At 40.8% G+C, this 26,300-nt stretch overlaps 1 protein-coding gene across 1 annotated transcript; it reads left to right on the forward strand.

Moving 5' to 3' along the window:
- Positions 1–620: 620 nt before the first annotated feature.
- znrf2b (zinc and ring finger 2b) lies at positions 621–25,930 on the forward strand. Its single transcript, XM_086154913.1, has 5 exons — positions 621–1,339; positions 17,358–17,453; positions 20,774–20,879; positions 21,780–21,868; positions 22,398–25,930. Exons 1-4 carry the CDS (start codon positions 982–984, stop codon positions 21,835–21,837), a joined length of 618 nt encoding a protein of 205 aa, XP_086011039.1. The 5' UTR covers positions 621–981; the 3' UTR covers positions 21,838–21,868; positions 22,398–25,930.
- Positions 25,931–26,300: the final 370 nt, after the last annotated feature.

The raw sequence follows: 26,300 nt of genomic DNA on the forward strand, positions 1-26,300 counted from the left end.
GTGGTTATAGAGAGACTTTGTTTTTGTTTTGTTTTTTTTGTTTGTTTTGTTTTCGATTTAGTCACTGACCTGCAATTACGGGGAATGATACACACAAAATAGCGTTCCCACGGAATGTAAGTAAGTATTAACGTTATGTCATCAACCAAACTCATGAGATTTCACCTCACGCTGGTGAGAGTGGACACCGGAAGCGCAGAGCCGAGACTCTGGTTACGTTACTGCGTTGCTATTGACGACATCAAAGCGGCAATCCTAAACACGTCAAGTTATTAGATTAGATATCGACAAACCGGAAGTGATATATCTTCAAAATGAAAGTATGACTTGGGAAACACATTTAAGAACCCGTTCGTCCTTGGTGGATTGTTGCTGTTTTTCTCCCTTTTTATGAATAAATCACGATTTTAACTGACTGGTCTCGGTGGAGTTCCTTTCAATGTAACAGCATTTTCATGCATTTTCTTTTTCAGTCGCTCAACCAACATTTCGCGCAACTAAAAGCGGCTTTATTTTGAAAGGCTTAAGCGGAAACGCCCACGGGCTCTGCTAGCCTGACGCCCGCTGCTGTGAAAACGGTTCAGCGTCAAGATTCCCACCCCTCCAGCAGTCGGTGTGGTACGGCATCGTCAGCCGGGAAGTGTCGGTTCTCCGTCACGCCGCCGGGGAGCATGGCGGAGCGGAGCTGGAGCGACCAGCGGCTCGGGGACGGAAGAACGGTCCCCGTTATCTCCGGCCCAATTTCGCAACCAAGTCCCGGGGAAACGCGACGGTAACTGCTGGGAAAGTTTTTTATCTTTATTATTTTTTTTACCTTCCCCACGCACCGCTTCCTTCTCGTCACGGGGGGCGGACACGTTAACTTTCACCTCCATGGGAGTTGGTCGCGTTTCCCCTCCGTGTCTGCGCCGCCGATCCGGCGCGGCGCTGTCCCGCAGCCGCTGATCGGCGTTTTCGGGATCCGAGCCAGAGGAGTTAAAGATGGGGGCGAAGCAGAGCAGCCCGCCGGCGGCTAACCCGGCCGCTAACGGACGCACCAGAGCGTACTCCGGCTCGGACCTGCCCTCCGGCACGTCCGCCGACCACGGGAGCGGTAGGACGGCGGCCGGCGCCGTCAGGTACCCGGCGTCCGCGGCCGGCCAGCATGCGGCGGGGGGCTCCGGCACCAGACCCCGGTCAGGCATCAACATTCCCAACAGCGGCGGGGCTTACAGCTCGCAGGAGTCCGGCGGCAGCAGCCCGGAGGACGCGGCGGACAGGAGCCGCTCCGGAGGGCACGAAGGTCACCGGCTGTTTATCGGTTCGCTCCCGGCTCACCTGTCACCCAATCTGTTCGGAGGTAAGATGATAAAAAAATCTTGGGCGTTTCAGAAACGGCTCATTTACTTCACTTAGTTACACATAGTAGTAGTAACACTCTTACTACTTAATAACACAATGATATAATAGGATAGTAATTCTGATTTGATCTCGACCCCTCGGATAATTAAGTGACGCAGTTGACAGAGTTGACTTTATTTTTATTGAATAGATGCCTGAGACACAGGCAAGTGTCCAAAAAAAAAACAACAACAAGAAATCTCGTAAATATGCAGCACCTCTCCGTGTCTTCATTTTTCTGAAAAACACGCCAGGAGCGGTGGTGTGTGTGTTGTACCTTATTAAAAAAGAAACAGTAGATAAAGCAGGTTTGTCATTAATTGCATTTGGAAACTTCCAAGGGGGCCTTGAGCTTATTTTTCCCAAGAAAATCAATTTAAGTGTACAGACGGCCTATTTTAATTCTGTTCTTTGCCAAATAAGGAAATAATTAAATTTGCAATAAATGAAAGCCCCACCCTCACCGCAACAGCCCCAATAGCCCGCTGGTGAATCCGTTCGTCTGGTTTTAATAGTATTCATGTGCAGGGATGAGTCACATGCAACAGTCTTACCAAAGGTCAAGACAACCAGTGTGAGCTTCCTCATCTCCTGGTGGATGCAATTGATCTGCTGTTTTGTGGCCGGACGACGTACCTGGCGACTCGGCGTCCGCCTGATTCATATCCTCGGATCGCTCGAGCGAATCGGCATCTTCTCTCCGGTGTGCTTTATGTCGAGGTCACCCCCCCGGATCTCATCCACTGGTCAAGTCGTCTGTCAGCTCAGACAATTTTTCCATGTGTTAAGTTACGCCGCACATGTTTTCGGTGCTTCCCCATTTATCCATGTGGAAGTGATACAGGCAGTTACTTTTAGGGACTCTTGTACAGAGAGTGCATAACACTAATATTCTTCTGGGGGAAATTATCCGTTCTCTGTGGGATTGACAGGTCTCCAATATCATGCCAATCTCCAAATGCTACTGTTGTTCCTTGAAGAGACTGACTTTCCATATACTGGTTATTTCCTAAATTTGAGCACTAGTTTCCCCCGAGTAAAATGACAATATCCTTGAAATTAGTAGAGACGGAGTCCTGTACTTTTGCATACTCCTCCAACATAATTGGGCCCAAACTCAAAGTTCCAGTAATTTAATAATATTGCTGGTTGAAATCCGCCTCAGTGCTGCAATGCCGCCCCTTGTCCAAAATTAATAGATGTATTACAGTTCTGCCGTTTTGCTTGATAAGAATCAGGGTGCCATTTGATGGCATTTGGAGATGCAGGATAATGAAGATTCTCACACCTTCGCCAGAAATATCATTCTGGATGAAAAGTGGTAGTACCACCAAACAGACGCCGTCCTCCATTCCAGGCGCATTTTGGCAAGAAGAGCTTTGCTCCAGTTTGTGGCCAGCAAATTAATCCAAAACACCGACAGGGAAAATTCAAACGGTGAGCTCGGCAATTTTATCATCTCAAAATGGCACTTATTAATTTTTTTCATTTAATTATTTTCATCATTCATTCGTTCATTCATTTATTTGAATAACCAATGTTTTCTCACATTTTGTTTTCAACCAAGCTCCATCCCCGGCCATTTTGACATTACGTTTTTTTTTTCCAATTTACAAGAAATGTATTCAGGAAGTGCCAACTTGAAAGGGGTTATATTTTGTTATCTTTTTTTTTCTTCATTTTATTCTCTTGTGACAGTGGCAAGACACGCGATAGATAACGCAGGGTGAACAAAGCAGAGTTTTATTACACACTGCATATTGGTTGTAATTCATCAAATGTCAGGCCGACTTAAGACCCCCCCCACCCTCCCAAAGGACAGGACCCACTGAGATTCATCAGTAACGTGTGTGTGCGCACGCGCCTCTGTGTGTGTTCACCGAAGGAGACAGAGGGATGTGTTTTTGTATTATCACACATGCGATGCAGTTAAAGGCCAATTTCTCTGACTTAATGTTTTGTAAAGGTAATTGGTAAATGATCACCACTTACATATATACGTATGTACATATATATATGCACATATGTACACATATATATATACACTTATATACATCATTGGGAGCTGCTTCAGCATGCAGATAGGAGAGAATCGCCAACCCTTTCACAAATTGGGTTTGTTAAAAGCAAAATTGGGATATTGGTAGTGCACAATTGTGATTTGAAAACACCTCACTCAGTGTGGCGTTTGTGGAACTCCAGGCCGTGTAATTGTACCTCAAACCGGATCCTGGCTGTCTGTCTGCGTGGTACACGCCCACTTTGTACATATCAGCGTGGCGTATTTAAAAAGCACCGATACATATTTCCCTGCCATAGCGGCCAAAACAGTAACTCGCATAGCGTGCATACTTACTGCCCACACAAAAACGTCCCTTGGGTTCACTGCGATGGGTATCTGGCATTTTCAGCTGGTGTAAACATAAGCGTCAAAGTTGAACACAAAGATGCACATTTCAACAGAAATAACTAAAATTTGTGCTATTGTGGTCGACCACCTTATACAAACGAAGTCGCGGAAATCTTGAGGCTTTTGGATTAAATAATCTTCCACATTTTGTCCTGTTAGAAACTTTGGAGCCAAGCAGGAGGGCTAATACGAATTTCGCAGCTACACCTCCGTACCAGCTGCCTTTCTCAAAGATCGCTCAAGAATCCACATGTTTAAATCTTAATATTATGTATTTGATATCCAAAACATCATGCTTTCTTGCCATCAGATATCTTGAGTTTTAATGGTTGTCGACCAAATTGGTGTAAAAATTTTCTGTACTCCAATTTCATTGTCGCTGTAGTGTCTGCTTTCAGGCTCTGAAAACTAAATATTTACTCTGTTATCACTTATGTTTGTTGTGTGTATATAGTATCATGTGATAGGCGTCTGTTCGGTAGAGGGATATTACCCTACAGCCATAAAAATTATACTTCAGCCATATTGCTGTACGTTCCACTCCAAATGAGGATTTTGTTCCAAAATATCTGTCCCACAAACTATTAAAAGTCCATTATATGTCCAAATAACTCATTATTGCATGCTTTATTACAAACTGCAGAGGGGTAATTGCTAGGTTTAACCCGCATATTTAGGGCACACAAAAACATTTACTGATGTTAATGTGTGTGAGACATTTTGGTATTTTTGGGATTTCAACCCTTTTGTGTGATGGGATCACAGAGCCTCTGTTTTTGATTACTGATATTTCATGAACCCAGGTTCCAAATTATCGTCACAGCTCTCGAGATGAATGGGATATTACAAAAAAATTTAAATTCCAAGAACATAAGGACAAACTAAAGGCACTAGAAAATAAACTTAGAACTGACCTAGAATGTAATTAAGCATGTAAGGAGTATCACTGACCCATATGAGATTAAAAAAATTAAAAAATTAAATGTTGCCTGCTTGAAATCCCTTGATTCACCAGAAAATGCACTGGCGTTTTCTGTTACACATTTCACTCAAAGCCTTCATTCCCTGCAATGTTCGACCGTTGTCAGCCGCTGCAGCTGAGGGAACACATTAGCTCGAAACCCACAGAGACCTTGAAAAATACAGTAGTCAGTATCTTCACCCTGTCTCTGGGTGGCTTTTCCTCTGGGTTCTTTGGTTTCCTCCCATAGTCCAAAAACATGCAGCAGGTTCATCAGTTGAGTTACTCGGAGGTGCAAATGAGATGGCGAGTGGTTGTTTTTTTCTATATGTGACCTTGCAATCGATTGTGCCTGGTCAAGGGTGAATCCGCCTTGTGCCCGATGACAGCTGGGATAGGCTCCAGCACCCCTGCAACCCTGAGTGTCGAATAAGTGGTATAGATTATGGATAGTCCCCCCGCCCCAAAAAAGAAACAGTAGGCTATAAGGAGACATGCATGATTTACAGTGATGCTCAAGAATACAGCACTGTAGACCAGATCCTTTCCAGGATAGGCGAAGAAGTATTGCTTCCGTACCTTCTTTCCTTGATAAAGAAATTCATTGTTCCCCACTTGCAAGCAATAGCAGCTTGTCACAGCGCCATCGTCCTCTGATGTCAGGAGCCGTCATCATGGTTCCTTGTGCCCTCCTGCAGGAAACGCAGGGCTCTTCTTCCCTAGCATTCGAGTTACAGACAGTGTCACGCTCCGTTGTTGTCAAATTTCGGGTTATTGATAATGAAAAGGGGTCGAGGCGGACCTGCCCTGTGTGATATCACATTGGAGTCGGAAAAAAGATGTGAAGTACAGAAAGAGGAGATGAAAAATTGTCATAGGAGTTATTCACATATTGTCGCCGCTTGTGTGTTTGTAAGCACACAGGAGATCAAAATATATATCTAAATACGTAGAAAAATGTGTCGTTTTTTTTAGTTTTGGCGCCCCATTAGCCATACTTAAGTCTCATTTTATGTGTCTCTACTTATCATCCTCCACTCGTTATCATATGTAGTTTTCGCCTAAAATGTGCACAATGCTTTTGGGTCTACTTTCTCAACCGTGTATCTGCCAAAAAAACAAAACAAAAAAAAACATATTTCCCACAGGTGAAGTGAAAACTTGTTAGATCCATCCCCCTTTAGAGAACTGAAAGTTGCATTCATGTGCTTCGAGTTAAAGACCTGTTATTTATCCCGCAGGGAAGCACTTATGAATTATTTCGCAATAACATATACAGTATGTATTGTTTTCCAGCAAAAACTGAATAATTTCATCCGCATGCGTGTCATTCACCGCCGTGTTGTCCTTTGAAAGGAGGACGGGTTTGTCACCCCAGGTGTTTTCTACAAAGAACCAAAGCTGAGATTGGCTCACAGGGATGATGAAGAAAGGGGACCTGCAGCTTTTTTGGACGTTCAAGAAAGTATTCCATGCGGTGTTGAACGAGATCACGAGCCACGAAGGCGAGCCCTCTCGGTGTCAACGGCCAAGTCATTCCGGGTTAGCCAGAATCTCCCTTGATGGGATAAGCCAGTGGGCTAGCTAGCCTGCTCTCTAATCCTGGCTGCTCAGTCGCGATGCACGAACATAGCAGCCGTGACGTCATGTCAGTCTCAAGGGATGTTTTGAAGGCTGCTCCTCTTCTTAGTGGAGCTGGGGGCATCTCTGAACACGGCATCTTGTGAATATCTCCATAATATCCTCTTGAAGTGTTATTACATTTATTGTGGCTCAGGATCCATTTCTTCACTTAGACACACAACAGCACTGCAGACTTCTGACTTGTGCTTTTATCTGAAGGTTTTTTTGCAGCTACATGAAAGCGCCTCATAAAAATTCTTAAGGCGCCACACGCTCCGCTCATCAAATATCCATGACGAATGATATATAGTAATTTTACCATTCCAGCTGCGGATCCAGGTGTCTCTATGTTATTGTTGTTTCCACCAAATATGGGGGATCAGCGTCAAAGTAGCTGCACTGTCAGATGTTTCATTAAATGAGAAAATAATTCTACTTAAGGTCACCCTGAGCTCATTCCCATTCACATTCATTCTGGAGAAAGAAAACAAATGAATTTGCAAAAATTTATCAAAAATTCTTCTGGATACAGTAAACCCTCGCTATAACGCGGTTCACCTTTTGTGGCTTCACTGTTTCGCAGATTTTTTTTTTTTTGCAGTTTTTCTAATGCTTTTTTTTTTTTACCGTACAGTATGTTGTGTTCTGCATCCTAATTGGCTGAAGGACGGTAGACCAGTGTCAGCAATCTCCGCGCCTTGTCTCTGTACAGCTTGCCAAATTTACGTTTGCAAATTTTCTTTATGATAAAACCAGCAATGTCGACAAAACGTTCTGCACCGGCAAAGGCACCTGACGGCGCACCCAAAAAGAAGAGGAAGATTTTAACTATCACAGAAAAAGTTAAACTTCTGGACAGGCTGAATGGTAGAAGGTAGAAGCTATGCGGCTGCTGGGCGCCATTACGGAATAAACAAATCTTCGGTTTGTTGCATAAAGAGGGAGGAAAATAACATAAGGACGACAGCAGCAATAAGTTTTAACAAGGATGCAAAAAAGGTTGTAGCTCTCCGCAACAAGATAATTGTAAGGATGAAGTCGCTTTAGCTTTTTGGATCAATGACTGCAGGAAAAATAACATGTTGGATACCAACGTTAAATGCACAAAAGCTAAAAAACTTTATGAAACCTTTGCTGACAGCGATGACATTCATGACAAGCTGACTACTTCGCGGATCTCGCGTCTCGCGGGTTATTTTTAGAACGAAACCCCCGCAATAAACGAGGGTTTACTGTATTCCGTTGTCATAAAAAAATGTGGGTTGTGCCGGTTTTCAGTCAGTTGCACAACTCAACTTTGCATCTATATTAATGACATTGAAGAAATGGACCTAATTACCTTCATGGACCTTAATGGATCAAATTTTTTATTTCATTTATTATCGTCCATCCGAGGGGAATACAGGCATTTAACCTGCTGCAGACACGGGGAGAACATGCAAACTCCACACAGAAAGGTCCCCTCGTCGTAATCAAACCAGGGTCCTTCGTGCTGTGAGGCTGAAGCGCAAACAACTGCGTCACTGTGTCAACCCTCCTTTTTAGCGCATGTTCATGCTGGAATTTTGAAGTTTTTCATTTCAGTTTTGAACTTCCAGATTCTCACTCTATACACATGAGGATCTTCAGGTTTTGTTGAAATGTCTGAAATGAAGGAAAAACACTTAACAATAATTTTTTTGGGATGTTACTCTTTGATCTGTGTTTTCTTATATATCCAGTTTGTATTCAGTGGGTGATGGTACCCTGGAGGACTTTCATTGGTGAAGTGGGATGTGATGGAGGAACCTTGAAAGACTCAGTGTTAAGCGGGATCAGGCGTGATGGACCTGGCACATCCAGATGGGTCATTTGGTTACCTGGAAAACATTTTTCAAGGGAGCCTGTCAACATATTAACCCAGTGGTGTGTCCAGAGGAACATGTCTGCTGTTAAGAAAGAGCTAAAGGATGTAGAATTCAAATGAGGTACATTTGTGATCCACATCTCGGAAGCATTCTCCATTCCATAGCTGAGATCTGTTGGTTTTCTGGTACCCTTTTGTTGGCACGATGTCTGGATCTCGGGATCCCTTCTCTGCTTTCCGCAGATGTTGGGATCTTCTTGGTCGTGCCACACCACAACCTCCAGCAAGCTCTAGAAGGCATTCCAGACAGTCATGGGGGGAGTCAAAGCGACATTTGCCACTTACAAGTCAGAAGTAGTGGCAAGCTTGTGGGAAATATTAACATGGCCCATATTAGTTGCTAACATTTGATAAAATAAAAGTTGCATCCCCCCTTCCCCACAAATAAAGAAGTCTAAATATTTTCCAGTATTTGTGAGTGAGGATAAGATGGAACTTGGGTCAGATGGGTGTATGACTATGCACCATTATGATTTATGCTCAACGGAGAACGACTGGAAAGTAGTTGTATACCTTGTTGTAGTCAATGAATATATGCATTTGTTGAGAACGACAACGTCTCCACCCAAGCCCGAACACCCACACCTGAATTCCAATGGCCCTTTCAGCATTTGAGCAAATAGCTGTAGTGTTCTGAGCTCCACCGTGACCGCCGCTGCATCATTTGGCAGCATCCTTGGCACAAAACATCAGTTTGAACACGACCGGAAGCCACTGTGATTTTCAGAGTAAAACCCAGTATGCAGTCTCCATAAATTACATTACATCACGCTCCATTACAGCTTGAAGTAAATCAGTCAGACTATATCTCACATTATGGATGACAAGAAGTTGATGTTTGAGGCTGAAAAAACAAGAATTATATGCAACACAATAGGAAAGTGATGAGAAATATCACCACAAAAGTGTTGTTCGCTATTTTTAAGGTTATACATGAAGTATTAGCAGGTTTTAGCACAGTTCTCGTGTGACTGGAATTTAGCGATCAGTTTGCCGTTTTGGTAAGTGGACAGATTGGATGCATGGTTTGATGGATTGACCGATGGCTGGGTGCCTATGACCAAAATATAATACATCCCCGATTTTATATATAAAATTTACAACATACTGTATAAGTTATAAAAACCTTTTAACGTTTTAAATGATTACATCTCAATCAAATTTAACAGAAAGTGTTTCTTCTTCAGCTCATTAACTGCATTTCTTATTCTTATTTTTGAAGTTGAAGGAAATTGTTCCCATTATTTAAAGTGAGAGAAAGTGAGAGTCAAATTTCATCCTGGTGATTTGGTCTGGTGACGCAAGGCTACCTTAGAAGTGTTGTGACTCTTAAAGCGTAAAAAGACAACTCAACTTTAAATGGTACATAGGCAAAAGGACAAACTTTCAAGAAAGAAATATAAGGTATTTTTATGGACTTGTTTTTTTTTTTTCTTTTTGCTGCAGCAACAGAAGACAAAACTGAAAGTCTACTCAGACAATTGCTTAAAGGGCCGCCACGTTTCTACAAATGACCCAAGCCTTGTTTGGGCAACTTGTCTTAAAGTACACTGTATATTGATAAGATCACACACAGAAAAAAGACCAAGAGTGAATAATGTTAAAATAGAATTTCTTCTAGTCTGGTGTTATAGCATTTGAAAGACACATTATTGGAGAAAGTCAGTGGTGCACAAAATATGATCTTACTGATCAGTAAATAGGTTAGACATCAATTTTAGAAAAAGTTTGAGCCTTGCTATCATCAATAAAAACACAAAATAACCACTTAAAGACAATCATTTTTGAATGACAAGTTGTCAGAAATAACGCCTTTGAATATCAGCGATATTTCATTCCCTCACAGGCAGGTAACCTAAACAGGTATTCCAACTCCTGATCCACGATAGTTGTAGGCTACGAAGAACCTGAGCAGATGTAAAGCAAGTTGTGGGCTTCCTCTTGGCAACGTTACAAGTGACATACCCACGGCCTTTTCAGTCAGTCGTATCCATTTGGTTCATTTTTGTTTGAAAGAATACTCGGCCTGGGTTATATCTCAGTCTCCGAAAAAAGGCTCCCCTTGTTCTTTGCCTGCAATAGTTTTTTTGGACTATATTACATTTCTATCTATAAGATACAGTTTCGTAGCAACCTGTGGGTTGTACATGAGATTGACACTTGTTGCAGGGGACGGGAGATAAATCTGATTAAAAAAAGGGCATGCGAATCTCTGAACAAATCTCTGACTCCCTACATGACAAACCTGTTGTTTAAAAATGATGGAAAAATAGAAGCAGTTTAGTAATATCTTTTATTGTGCAACATTTCATATTATGCACATAGCATGCACATGGCTTTCCTCTTAATATTGCTACATTATTTACCTAAATTTCTTAAATGTCATGGATCTATTATCTTACTTTACTCCTGGTTTGCCATCTAACATACTGCAGGACCATTGGACATGCTATATTTTAATTATTTATGTATTTAGATTTGCATTTTGAATATGTAAATGTGGATTACATTTTTTTGACATGCTACAAAATGGAGTTTGCAGAAGTACACACTTGTATGTGCCTTCCCCCAATTACATGACTCAATTACACAAATGTGCTTTTGACTTGATTGTAAAGTTTCATAACAGCATTAAGTTATTGCACACAAAAGAAGTAAACTGAACCACAATAAAAAAACAAAATTGAGGAACAGCACCAACAAAAAAACACAACAATATTTGTGTGTTTTGACATTTATATTGCAGCCGTGGAGTAAACAGATGCCCACCATCCTTGTATTTATTTAAAATATATGTGATGCATTTAAATAAAACTGAAGAGTTTGCAATTTTAACAAACAGTTAATGTTATTCAAAATAATAACAAAAGTATAATCTCTCCTCCGAACCATGAGAGGCGTTTCACAAAATTTTATTGAACTGTACAATTGTAGTATCTGGTGTGCATGAAATGGTGTCACTGAAATTGCCACTGAAATACAGGGAAACCCCTGTAAAACCCAGGATAGAATATTCTTTTGGAGATATCGTTCTCTTTTTTAATGCCATATGCTTAGGTAGTTGCGCCAAAGCATCATATAAACTTTCAAATAAGTAATGCAATTCAAGTGCATCTATATTCCTATTGTTAAAATTATATGATAATGTCTGAAAATACTTGTAGGGAAATTTCCCCTTAATGAACGTCTCAACTTTCTAGAGTCTGATCGCCGCAGCGTGCAACGCACATCGATTTACAAGTCACAGTGAAAAATCCAGGTTGGTCCTAAATGCCTCAGTGTCAATGTTTTCTCCGTTTGCCACATTGCACAATTTCCAAGTAGGACTCCCTCGTGTTTGTGTTTCCTCATTTCGAGTTGTCTCGCCGGGAGAGCGGGGTCGCTCTGCTCAAAGTGTGCCACTGGAAACAGCTGTCTCATCTATTTGAGAACAGTGTTGGGTCAATCTTCCTCATTCTCTATTAGTTAGCAGGGGCTCATTGTATCATCTGAATACTTTTGGATTCCCAGACTGAACAAATGTGATTAAACCGGTAGGCTGTTGTGTTTTTTTTTTATATCAGGAAGTGTACACACAAGCAAATCAACGAGGCGACATCACATAATGAGGCACGGTGATAACAACTAAGTAACACAGCGACCCCTCAGATACAACGCAAATCCATTTTTCATGGCTCCCTGATTCAACCGCACCATGCTGTTTATCATATTATGTATAAGAAAGTCTGCATGGAGAGCCAGGTGGTTGCCTATCACATCACCAAATTTATGCTTGAATTGCACATTCCTACTAGGTATGGGAATCAACATGCGACTAAGATACATCTTAAGTGAATGTAATTTTAACTCGTATTGACATATGTACTGCCAACCCCTACCGGTTTCCTTTTCAACAGTGTCCCTCCATGTGGGCTATGTATGTAAACATACCATAAAAACTCATCGCCTGCAAACTGTAGTGTCCACAAAGACAAGAGAATTCAAACTTGCGATAAGAAGGCTACAAAAATTATTTTTGTTGCTATTAAATTGTTGGTTTCCATCTCACAATGGGGGTCTGGTGGCTGCAGCTAAGAAGTTACAACCTGCTGCCCGTTGAATGTCAGGTTACCGGTTAAATCCACAGCTCCTCTTGAGACATTTTTAAAGTTTCTAATGAGGCTATAAGTGTTAAGAGTAAACTTTATCAACAGATCAATCAATAGATCCCATGCTAGCGGAACATTGAGGCCAATGCAGAATTTACAAAGTCTTTATCTTGAGATCTGAAATGAAACCACTGACACAAAACAAAATGCTCTTTTTACCAAGCATCCCCTTTTGCTCTTCCCCTTCTTGACTGCACTTTTTATAAACAAGTAGTCAGTCTTGGTCCTGTTCCTCTTATCAGAACACTACCATTTTCCAGCTCATTACATCTGTGTTTTACTTGCTGCAGAGTGTTTACATAGTTTTTCTATTGCCTCATCCAGCCATGTGTCCCATTTCTGTGTCTTGGTTTTTTTTACATTCATACCAAGATTTTTGTTCGCTCGGCTGCAGATGTTTCAGATCATGCCTGTCTACCAGCCACAATTTGTTTTTCAGTCATTTTTTTAAACTTTTTTTTTTTTTTGCTCATTCCAATTCCTCACACTTTGCAGAATTTGTTTAGACCTGCAGGGTCACCATCGCAGGCCTTTTTGTCTTTGGCAAATCCCAGCGTGTCCTGGTTTTTAATTCTGCAGGTACAGGCTTAGACAGACATGCATGAGGACACATGCCGCAGTTTAATTTCTCAAAAGGGGAGCACCCCGTCCAGTTCACAAAGATGAGTCACCGCAGCCTACAGAGCTTCGACTCGGAGCGCTCTTTCAGGCCGATGACTTGTGGAGCGGTGCTAAGCCGTTATTCACAAACTCATTTTCCGTCTCTTACAAATTAATAAAGCTGGAAGACATTCCTGACAAGTTCGTAACCTTGAACGCATCATTGAATTCAGTTTCCCGGCTCTCTTCAAAACTATACCTGCCAGTGTGTGACATTGGTAAGTAATAGATGAAGTTATAAATGGATGGTAATTTGCTTTGCAGACAGTATTTACATAGAGAATGTCACCCTTGCTATGCAGAAATGGACTGAAATTGGACCGACAATCAGCCAGGTGGAACCAAAAGGGAGAACCAGAAGAGACTTAACATTCACCAAAACTAAAGAATCAGAAACGGTTTGGCCAAGTGAATGAGATTCATCCTCGCACACCAACCAGGAAGGGGAGCCAATATTCTCTCCCAATTCTCAAAATTGACTCTGTAACTCTGTTATAATTGTTAATGTTATTCAGTCCAACCCCCTTGTCCATTTGCCTGGTCACAGGAAAGCTTACTTTTAACAAGCACACCAGTAGTTCCAGTAGTTGGTGGAATTCGTAAGGTGTAGTGCAGGGGTGCCCACACTTTTTTGCGTTGTGAGCTACTTTTCAAAGGACAATGTGAAAATGATCTACCTCCACTAAAATGCTGAATATATATTTATTTATATATCTACTGAGTATACTTATCACAATAAATGTTTCTGGATAACTGCATAACTGCATGAACCCTTATGGCACACTACAACAGAGTACTTTTTTGGTAAATACCTTATTCTGACCACTTGACTGGATTCAGCATGAGAAAAATAACTGCTGTCCTGACAGCTGGGATTTTAGTTCCTTCACCTTTCTCCTTCTCAGCTCACTTTTCGGAGGGAAGTCAGTGCTTTAGTTTTTATGAACGGTCTGAAAATGCCGCTCCACATTTCTCGTTTGCGGTATAGCAATGGCAGACCGGCAGATGAGGCAAACGCACTTTGAAAATGACATAATAAAAAAAGTCCATCTCCCATTCCGTATGGAAGTGATACCTTTTAGTGTTTTTACTTGGTCCAGCTCCCCCACTCATTTTTATAAGCCATAAGTTTAGAAGACATAAATTGGAGGCTAACTCGCTAGCTTGCTAGAACGCGCCGTTATGTGCACATGGGCAGTGACGCCTGAGTCAGAAATGGTCAGATTGGACAGACTGATTGTCAGACAAGTGACAAATTTCATAGTGAGGATGATAGGCTGACGTCTACGTTTTAATGCCATGCGATCTACACACACTACCTTTGCGCACCTGGTCTAGTGTTTCTGCACGGAACAGTGTCACACAAGTGACACTGAACAGATTGGTGAACTTGAACGTCAATTTGTGAAATCTTACCAGTTACCATCAATGCAATTTCTCCTGCTTTTTGTTGTTTGTTTGGGAATTCTGCTTTTTGTCAGAAACACATGCAATATTTTCAAGCAATACATTCTTTTGTGGTGCATTCCATGTTCAGATTGTCATAGAATGGGCTGTTAATGACTCCAAGAAAATACAAAAACACATTACAAGACCTGTTTTGTAAGGCAGCAGGCATGTGAGATGTTTTTTTTTTCAGTAAAACAGTTCCGTCCGTCACTGTCATTCAGGCAGGAGGATCTTCATCCAATGCTGAGATAGATGCCTTCAGCCACATAGCTGAAGCAGGCGGAGTGTGTGCCACATTACCTATCGGCCCCCCCAAGATGCTTTGAGGTCAAGGGAGCGAGAGCCGGCCTTGAGGGGGTTGAGAATGATTACACATCAGTCAAGCCTTCCTTGGAACGTCCAGGCTGTCGAGTGTTGGGCGCAGCCCAGCTGCTACAACACCCCCCCCCCTTTTTCACTTCACATAAGATAGATTTCTTTTCACTTGTAGATTTGTATTTTTAGTTCAGTGTCTTTAGTTGATGTTAGTTAATATGCAGTCACATCTGGTATAATGAATTTTTGGTTGGTTGGTTGGTTGGTTGGTTGGTTGTTTTAGCAAAGATAGAATCCCGACATTAAGTTGGGAGTACATTTTTGGGGTGATATAATACCATAAATTGTGCTGGCTATTCACCCAATTTGTACATTATATTATAGAGTCCCGTGCCGTCCTTGTATAGAATGTATGACTAATGGCCTTCACTCTCTCATCCACACGTCATAAAGGGAATTATAATTACAAATTGAATATATGTATATGTGTTAAAAAAAATTCGGACGACTGAGCATACCTGAGCATAATGCCGCAGTTGTCTCTAAGCTGCAAGCGTCCATTTGAAACCCGAAATATTGCGATATCTCCATTTGCAACATGAGATACAGACAGATTTTTATACTTTAATTGAATGTTTTTTTCACGAACAGTGCCTGTAACAGGTCTGGTCTCTCTCATGATCACTCACGATATTACTTGTAAAAACCATATGCGTGTGTTCTGCTGTGTCTGTTTGTAATTTCATTGGTCCAATGTGACAAGGCTAAATATTTTGGCGGCAAGAAGCTTGTTAGCCTTTAGAAATCTATAAATTAGCCGCGTAATTATTTAAACTGCAGTGTTCAAAGTGTGAAACAAGTAGTGGCTAATTGTCTGGATATTACGGTATTGAAACAGTAATACTAGTGCTAGTGTTGTATTCCTTTTGACCATATTTATTGACTTTGTTGTTTGTTTGTTAGTTTCCCTGTGTTGATGACATTGCGCAACTGTCAATTTTTATCTCAGAATGTGAAATTTAGGCTTATTTTTATGTTTTTTTTACCCAGAATTCAAGCAAACACCCCTACCAGAGCAGAGACTTGCATGTCTTGGGTGAAATTTACAGTTTTCAATTGTCTATACCTGTGTCATAGGCACCACTATCACTTTTTTGGTCAAGGTGGTGGCGCTTTCACGATTGCAATTGAAAATGCAACAGCCACCCTCACTCCAACGCTTGGCCTTATTCCAAAAGGATTCATAAATAATAATTGAATCTGGTATTTCATCCCAACACAACTTCATTCGCCACAACTCATTCAAAGTTTTCATATCAATACTTTCCCGTTCTCCTCTGACACATTGCAGTTTTATTATTTTCATTAGCTTCTGAAGATGAACCTTAAAATATGTGATTTGTTTGTGTTTCAAACATTTGCTTTCATAGAGCGTTAACGGCAAGATTGCACAAAAGTTCATAGCATGACAAATACACACATGGGGATGAAGAATTTTGATTACTGATGATAAAGATGACAAAATACACAGAACCGCGCTTGATATCCCTTATTTCAAATGAGCCAAGATCAAATTAGATAAAGTTTCTTTCATGCCTTATCAATACAAGAGGCTTAATTCCATGGCAACAGTGAATGGCATATCACCGCTGCTACCAGCCGTCCTTGGCAATGCTGTTCTCTGCACCTCCTCTTACATCAATGCTTTCCTTTTTTCATTCTGTCATTCAAATTAAACGCGGAAAACCTAATCTATCACAAAATGTTGTGTTTTTTTGGTTGTTGTTGTTGAGCAACAGAGAAATCATGTGCATGCAAAGTCCAAAATAAAATGTCATACGGCAGTAAAGCCGCCATGGCCACGCTGATAACGGTCCAAAGCCAAGCTTAATCATCCTTCCTGGTGCAATTAAATATATTTATTTCAGGGCCAAGGTTTAAATATTACCTCCAGAGAACTCAAAGGGTCTGTGGAAATTCCCAACATTAGTTGGAAGTGTTGAAACGCCCTCTAGTGGCAAGTATGTGCACAAACCTGTGTAATATCCTTTATGGTCCCCCTGATGTAAAATGTAAACTTGAAAGCAGTATTGAGGTATTACAGTATTGCTGCAAAAAGCATGGTTAATAACAGAATAATTAAAAATGAGCATATCTTGAATATAAAAAGCAAGGCTTGGTTCTAGAGGATTCTGGATTTCCTTTAGAGTCCATGGCAAAGGCTCCAGTCCTCTTGGCTCCTCTGTCCTTTTATTTAATATAAAACATACGAGCCGCCTCCCTCTCTTGGGGAATTCGATGCAGCTTGTCGAAGAGTTGAGTCCTGTAATTTTAGATTCAGTTTATGTGTCCTTCAGACTCCCGCTTCCCAGCGTTCACGCTTGAAAATAGAAAGGAAAAAATTGTGTATGGTACCAAATCATCCAAAGATGATTATGTCTTTTTTTTTTTAAAGGATTCATTTTAGTCAATGCAATATCCTGTCCTTTTTTTTTTAACCCGCAGGCTTCAATTGTCCTGTGTGTTCCAAGTTTGTGTCCTCGGAGGAGATGGACCTCCACCTGGTCTTATGTTTGACCAAACCAAGAGTGACGTATAATGGTAAGACACAGTACTTTCAACTCCATTGATGAATATTACAAACAAAAGAAAAGACTTGAGTGTTGTCCACTGTAATTTTTCCAACTGGATTATTAACACTGGAGAGGCCTTGGGGGCGGGGGGGTTATTATTAATACTGTTTATCCTGTATTCAGGGTTGCAGGGATGCTGGAACCCTGAAACCTATTCCAGCCTCATTGTGTGAAATGAGGGCATTCACCCTGGACCAATCACAGGGCCACATATAGAGATATACAACTTCTCTCTCTCATTGGCTCCTTCACTTTCACATCATATAAACTAACAACCATTTAGTTTCATCCACACGTCATATTGAGACATCAAACCCGTCACTCCTTCATTAACACATCATATAAAGCAGGGCACTCAGACTCGCGGGCCAATCGCGGCCCTCGGAACAATATTTTGTGGCCCCCTTCCTGAAATCAAGCAAAATACAAAAAAAAATGCAAGGAGAACTGAGAAGACAGAACTGAGGCATAGTGTTGTTGAAATTGCACTTATGAATCTGAGGTTGTTTGTCATTTAAAGGAACAGTTCATTACATTTAAAGATTTCTGTAATTACCTGTTCTCCTTTACGCTGAAACAAAAGGAAAAATTTGGACTTAATGTTACTTCTGGGTAATTACGGATTGATTTTACTGATCCGGCCGCCTTGACATCAAATTAAGCCGGTCGTGGACCAAAATGAGTTTGACACCCCTGATATAAAGACATACAACCATTCATTTGTCATCCACACATCTGTGATTGAGGATCTCCAGTGAACTTACAGCATATTTTTTTGACTGTGAGAGAACATTGCAGAACCCGGAGGTAACTTACCCAGACACACTCCACACAGAAAGTCCCCCTGTTGAACTCGAACCAAGGACCTTCTTGCTACTGCACCACTGTGGCAAATGAGCAGCTGCATTCCAAAACTTGGGTCAATAGGCTGTTAATCCAAACGAATAAAACCCTTGCGACATATTTGCTCACCATTCCAATATGTAACTTCAAAAACTATCATTCCTGTTTTCCGTTTTCATTCACCTGAGCTACACACGTCCCGGAAAACATAAGCAAGGATCTAGACAAAAGCTAAAAACAGGAGTAAGCACCACAAAAGAAAATTAGAATCACATCAACTTTTGATAATGGAATGGGATGGAAGGAAACGCTTATTTCCTTTCTTTCAGTCCGTCTTTGAGCAAAGTCTAAAGTGTTATCTCGGAGACTGAAAGGGACTCAGATCAGATGAAAAACAAGTGTCCGATTTTTCCCGACTCCTTGGGCTCTCGAGTTTAGCAGGATCCCGTGGGATGTGTGATCCGCTGCAGCATTCTCGCCAAGCGTTCACCATTGCTGTTCTTTTTATGAACATTAGAGCTACTAATGTATCATTTCGGCAATTGGTTATTGGTATTAGTAATCAGAGACCCACGCAACCCTGGTTTTACCCTGACCAGTCGAGGCAGAAGGACGCCCGTATTGAGCTCAGCGTGCTTGCTTACTGGTGCAATGTTGTTCAGTGTTGTCATATACATGTGTATATATACTGCTCAAAAAAATAAAGGGAACACTTGAAAAACACAATGTAACTCCAAGTCAATCACACTTCTGTGAAATCATAGTGTCCACTCAGGAAGCAACACAGATTCATTTTGACTTGTTTTAAGGACATTACATCAAAGTTGGATCAGCCTGGAGTTTGTTTTTACTCTTTAATTCTGAATGTGATTCCTAATCCAGACCTCCATGGGTTAATACATTTGATTTCCATTGATCATTTTTGTGTGATTTTGTTGTCAGCACATTCAACTGTGTAAAGAGCAAAGTATTTCATAAGAATATTTCATTCATTTAGATCTAGGATGTGTTTTTTAAGTGTTCCCTTTATTTTTTTGAACAGTGTATATATATATATATATATATATATATTCATATTTATTCATATATTCACATTCATATATATACATATATACACATACACACACACACACACAGACTTCCGTATACCTCTCTGTCCTCTCCTCTCGTCTCACTAGCATATGGAGCATGTCTGGAATTCACTACATCCCAAACTCAGGAAAAGCCATTCACTTCCCCACTTCAGCTCACTACTCACAACCCTTCTGTTAAATGAAGTCTATGCCACCTTATGCCAGCTGCTGTCACTTTGTCATTTTTGTAAATATGTGTATATATTTTATATATGTATACTTTTATATGTGAATGTATGCATGTGGATTTTTTTGTTTTTTAAACCACATTGTCACTTTTATTGTTTATGTTAATCTTTTCTTTTCATCTATATTTTGCATATATGTCTGTACAGTGCCGTTGTGTGTTTAATAAGGTGCCGCACATAAAATATATTGTAAATACACATATATATATATATATATGTTTATATAGCAATGGTTAGCACTTTGGCCTCAAAGCACCAAGGACCCTGGGTGTCGTGGTGATGTTTCTATGTGTAGTTTGCATGGTCTCCCTGTGTCTGTTTGGGTTTTCTCCAATTTCCTACAATATCCAGTTCATTGGAAAAATTGGGAAAATTGCCCAGATGTGCAAATGAGAGAGTGATTGGTTGTCTGTCTGTATGTGTGGCTCTGCAATTGAAAAAGAAGAAGAAATGCCTTTTACTGTCACGTATAGTTATACATTGAGCACAACATCAGTGAAATTTGATTACTGCATTTAACCCATCATGGTGGAACCAGCTTAGGAACAGCGTCAGGGGAGCAGTTACGGTAGAATAAGCGGTAGACAACGGATGTATGGATATATTCATATATATATACTGCTCAAAAAAATAAAGGGAACACTTGAACAACACAATGTAACTCCAAGTCAATCACACTTCTGTGAAATCATAGTGTCCACTCAGGAAGCAACACAGATTCATTTTGACTTGTTTTAAGGACATTACATTAAAGTTGGATCAGCCTGGAGTGTGTTTTTACACTTTAATTTTGAGTGTGATTCCTAATCCAGACCTCCATGGGTTAATACATTTGATTTCCATTGATCATTTTTGTGTGATTTTGTTGTCAGCACATTCAACTGTGTAAAGAGCAAAGTATTTCATAAGAATATTTCTTTCATTTAGATGTAGGATGTGTTTTTTAAGTGTTCCCTTTATTTTTTTGAGCGGTGTATATCACTAGACTTGACTAAACTAAGAGATTGGGATCTATGACGCTGCAGTTTTGAAACAATATTTCATGAGTATTCTATTCCGGCACAGTGGAGAGAAAATTTCTGTAACATCCGTCACTCACGGTTATGTTGTGCACTGCCTTGCAGAGGATGTCTTGACCAAGGACACGGGAGAATGTGCAATTTGCTTGGAGGAGCTGGCTCAGGGAGACACGATCGCACGCCTGCCCTGCCTCTGCATCTACCACAAAGGGTATGAAAAACCACCCATGTGACACTTATGTTTTATTACGGTGTAATTAATAAAAGCTCCACCTTAGGTTTTACACTGGTGGGTTGAGAAGTATCAATGAGTGTAAAAAGTAATAGGTGTTTAACCAAGAATTAATACCCATCAACCGTAAGAAACATCTGGTTCTTGTATTAAGCTTTTATAGACCTCGAGATGCTGCTTGGTTGCTTCAACACAAGTCAGGATCAGGTTGAATTCTATTTTCACAGCTGAAATGTATAGAATTCACTATAATTGGAATTTAAAAAGCTGTCTTTATCGTGGATGTTTCTCATATTCTCAGCTTTTTCGCTTCTCGTTGATTTTTAGTCCTCTGACCCGAAAAGACGCGTTACGCCGTCGTCGAGCGAGTCGCTGTTTCTTTATTTCTGGCTTTGAGGAGTAAGAACAACCGTCAGGCGCCCCGAGGGAGAACCCGTGTCAAGGAATCCCCTCGTGGAGAGAATTCTGAGGAGTGCAGCATAAGCAGCCGTGAAATCGGCCTCCACAAAGACCTCCCCGGAAAAAAAAAAAACGCGCCCTCACTGGTTGCTATGTCACCCAAATTTCTTTCAAAATGGGTAACAAATGAAAGCCCTCTTTGAATATTACCCCTTGATTCCAAAAGGAAGAAAAACAACCGCTTTTGACATTTTACTCATGCTTATTTTATGTCCTTATCAGTCCCGAGTTCCAATTTCCTTCAGCGGGAAAATCCATCTGAACCTTAACCCGTCCCAATCCGGTCGTTTTATCCGAAACCGTTTTAATGTGAAATTTAGATAGAGATGAGGAACGAGAAGCATCCTTGCGTGGAGCCTTGTGTTTTATCAGCGTTATCTTCTCTCGGTCATCCTCGCTTTGTTTTTTTTTTTTTTCCAGCTGCATCGACGAGTGGTTCGAAGTGAACAGGTCGTGTCCGGAGCATCCATCCGACTGAAGCTTTTTTTTTTTTTTCTTGTTTTGCACAGGTGACCAATAAAGTGTTTCACCATGATTTACGTAAAATCAACCAAAGTGCATCCAGAGCCGGCCCTACCCAATGAGACGAGATTTTATTCGGCGTAACGCCTCCATCTGCCAATTAGACACGCTTACAAAAGAAATTGAATGCAATTGTTATTACCGTCGTCTTTAATTTAGAAGATAACATGTCACCCGACAAACACGCTTAACAAATCATAAACAAACAGAAAAAAAATCTGTAATACAATATAAATAGGTACCCCACGTCCCGAGCAGCAACGGGGGGGGTTGTTTTACATTGCCATTTGTAGTAATACGAATCAGGCATCGCTTGGAACATTAGCCTTTCCATTTTAAGAGTTAATATCAACCCATTTTAATATATTTATATTAAAAGTGATTTTTTTCCTGTTTTTCTGACACACTCTGGAGGCCACGGTGCCTTTAGCATTCGCCTATATCGCCTAATGGACCAGCCGGCTCTGAGCGCACTCATGAAGCGGTTATTACACAATATTTATTGTTTACTAACAGGTATCCCATTTCGAAAGAGGCCCCCCCTCCCCCCCCATAAATGTAGTGATGGAGCGTGGAGGGTGAGGGGCAGGATGCCGTGACCACTGTGACCAGCTGAACTCTCGCTGTTGACGCCTGCCAACACTCACAGCCAATCTTCAGGGATACAGACGTGTCTGATTGTGTGTCTGAGGCGCCGTGGCCTCCCCAACCTCCGACCAGAGGAGTTGCGGTTCCCCAAGCAGGAGGTGTCAGCTTGTCTTCGAGTGTGTGTGGGAGGGGGGGGCCACAAAACTACTACGTGATCCCCTTACAGCATCAGCATCACCCGTGCCTTCCGGGGGTTTGGGAGCAGAGGGCAGAGACACGGAGTTATCATATCCCAGCAACTCCATGGCGACTGTGGTGGCAATCAACCGTGATCGGCGGGAACTCGCAATCACTAATGCTTTATCACGCCATGTGGTCGCGCTACTTGTTCGCCGGATAAAAGACTCGTGACCTGGCATCAAAAAAAGCATTTTTTTTTTTTTTTTTTTACTTACAATCTTAAGCTCTACAGAGTCACGTTGGGGCAATTATACCTCGGAGGGGGGCAAATCTCAAACCCCAACCATCCTAAAGACTCCTCGGGCAGTAAATGTTCTGGATGCCTCAACCGTCATCGCGTGAATGTGTCTCCTGTAAAAATCGATTAAAGAATGACGTTTTCCATCGCGGGCTGGTCGGACTCCGATTTCGGGATGAACGTTGAAGGGCATTTTTGATCGAGCGCCCAAATGACCGACGAGGCCTTCGCGCTCACCTCCGGATGGACTTGTGATTACAAGATTTTAAACAAAACTCTGTGGAAACTTTGAAGTGATTTTTTTTTCCCCAGTTTTATCATAACTGTTCATGACCAGTTGTTTTGTCGCGGGTTTTTACTCACAATCATTTTGAAGTCATTTTAGATTTTTAATGCTTCGGGAGGTCCTCCTTCTACGCCATCACAGCTGAAGAGACGGAAACAACCCCCCCCCCCCAAATTGAGGGCCGAGGTGCTCCCCCCGTGACGTGAAGAATGATCATTTCGCAGTTTGCCCCCGATCCACCGCTTTGTCCCTCCATTTGTGGTGGATTATTTTTTTCTAAACATACATACACATATATAAATTTATATATATATATGTGTATGTTTACAATAGATATAAGCTGCTCATTTGTCTACTTAGTAACTGCTTCCACCTCGATGTCTGTAAGAGTTTTTTTTTTTTGCAGATGTTTTCAGCCAAAACAATGTCTGTCGCATGAGAATACTGATATCTGTGACCGGTTTAAGTGTCTTAAATCGTGAATGGAATTCCAAATTTGAAGGGAGAACTCTTATTATCGACAACTGCGACACTGCTACAGGGGGATGTTTTGCCCCGTAAGCTCAGGTTATTTTGCGTGCCTGATGGAAAGGATACCAATGGAGATGTGTGTGTGTGTGTGTGTGTGTGTGTGTGTGTGTGGGTGGGTGGGTGTTTGGATGTGTGTGCGACATGGAGCAGAAGTCGTAGGGCACATATACGCTAGGGGGATATGTCAAAAGGATAACACGGCAACAAACACAGTAGTAATAAAGTGGCAATTCATCTGTTACGAAAGAGGCAAAAATCACCTTTTTTTGCAAATTTGCAGTAAGAGATTACAACAGGATGTATCTTGTAACTCATAAGTCGGCACATTTATATCAACATTTTTTATTATTATAATGAAATTAAATTGGGAATTGATTAATTAAAGATCAGATCAGTCATGGTGTATCTTGTTTTTTTTTTTGTTTCTTAATTTATTTTTAAAATGTAGTTGTTTGTAGAATCACACATCTACTTTTCTGTCAAATGTAAATATCTGGGTGGCGTGGAAATAATTTTACTGGCTGTGTTAAAAAAATGTTTAGGAACTGAGAGATCATCCCACAGTACTTGAGCCCTTTATGTGGAAAAAAAACAGGGCTAAAAGAGGAAGTTTAGTAAGACAAAAATAGAAACGTCGACATCCCTAACTAAGCTTAACATGTTTTCATATATGATTTGGCTTGAAAACAGAGAAAAGTGAATCAGAAAAAAAAATCTTTCTCAGTGAAACAGGCCTTTTGTCATTCAACAACTTGATAGACAAAAACAAGCGCTGGATAAGTTTCGTCATTTTCAATTAGATATTTTTTCACTATCCATTTTGAACAAGCCGGGTGAAATGAGTTAAGTAGTGAGGTAAACACCTTTTCCCAGACAGCTTGAACGGATCCAAGCTCGATGCGGGAAGCCTTCTGCCTAAAAAAGAGGAGAGAGATAGAAACCAAGGGTGTGATGGGGAGGCAGGGTTGGAAAGGACACACAATTGAATATGCTGGAAGGATACAGTGGTTATTCTTAAGTGAGTGTGTATTTACTTCTCTGTCATCCCTCTCTTTTCCTCTTGGAAAATCTTGAAACATACCGAATGAAAGACTAGATAAACGCCAAATGAATCGCTTTACATTAATGGCCGGGAAAGATGGACGTGCTGCTGTCAGCTGACGCGGGCCGTGTTGAAGCAGCATTCCGATCACTGTGAATATCTCGTTTCTTCATTGGCGTGAAAAAAAATCAAATTAAAAAAAGAAAACACCTAATTTGCATCATCATGACAAAAATAAGCTGCCCGGAATGATGAATTCCTATAATATATTTTCTTGTCACAAGGTGGCGCCCCAGAAACGCGGGCCTTTGTCGCTTGTAGCGTCTTGCTTGTGATGTGACTCATCTTCTCCGATGTCAGACATCTTGTTTTGGTACAAGCAACGGTTTAAAGAGTATTGTGCTTTTCAAATTAACACGGGATTTACAGGAAGTTTTTCACAGATCTCGCCTTAATAGATACAATATGAGACACTTTCATTGCCTTGGTGGTTTCAACTGACCTTGTGATGTTTGTTGCTGATAATGATTCAAACCCTGCATTCAAAAGGCCTAAGTGTTGCTGTTCAAGTTAAAAAACAAAAAAAAAGCCAAAAAGACAGAACTGTACGCTGACACAAGGGCCTGTTTGTTGGTATATACCGGAATATTTTACGACGTTAAAAGTAAAAAGGTTAGACAGACAGTAAAAATAACCTGTTGCCTATACAACAGCATAGTTTACTGGACTATCTGCAAGACTTGGTGCCATGAAGATGACAAATATTACAGCCAAAACTAGACTTTTTCAGTTCATCCCAAAACCCTGGTTGTACGGGTCCGGACCCGGATCTGGATTTGCTCCTGCCCTGGAGCACTCACTGCGTCCAGTAGCTCAATGGCTGTTGATCCCCTGTGTCAGGTACTGACAGCAACTGAACAACCAGACGGTAATATCCCAACCATCCAAGTGACGAGCTCACTGACAGTAAGTAACTTATCTACCATTGTTGAGTTCTGTGAAACTGGAGAGGCAGAAATATTTTAGGTTAAGATAGTTAGATATTTACATCATAAAAATAATGTCATTTTTTCATATTTGTCTGTCAGACAACAGAAGAGATGTTATTCTAGACCTGCGCCCCCTCCCCCCCCAAAAAACATAATTGTATAATAACTCATTTATTCACCAGTTATAATGTCTCATGTGATTGGGCACCCATCAAAAAGCAGAAAAGTGACTTTTGGGTTCTCAGTGGAATTCAAGCAAATTTATCTTGCACTATAAACTTAACACTTTAATATAAGATCAAAATAAAATCTGCTTCTGATGTATGTTTATTTTGGAATTTTCTTTAATCAATTTGATATTACAATCATTTTAATAATAAAAATGATAATATTTCATTGCCAAATTTTATTAGTCACAGCAGCAATTGAGATTAAAATTTTCTATTGAAAATAACAGGAATTGTTTAAATAATAGTAACTACTAATATTATACTTATCATTTTAA

The sequence above is a fragment of the Fistularia commersonii genome, chromosome 11, assembly GCF_037954325.1.
Source record: "Fistularia commersonii isolate RoL2024-O1a breed Wild chromosome 11, RoL_Fcom_v1.0, whole genome shotgun sequence".
Taxonomy (NCBI): Eukaryota; Metazoa; Chordata; class Actinopteri; order Syngnathiformes; family Fistulariidae; genus Fistularia; species Fistularia commersonii.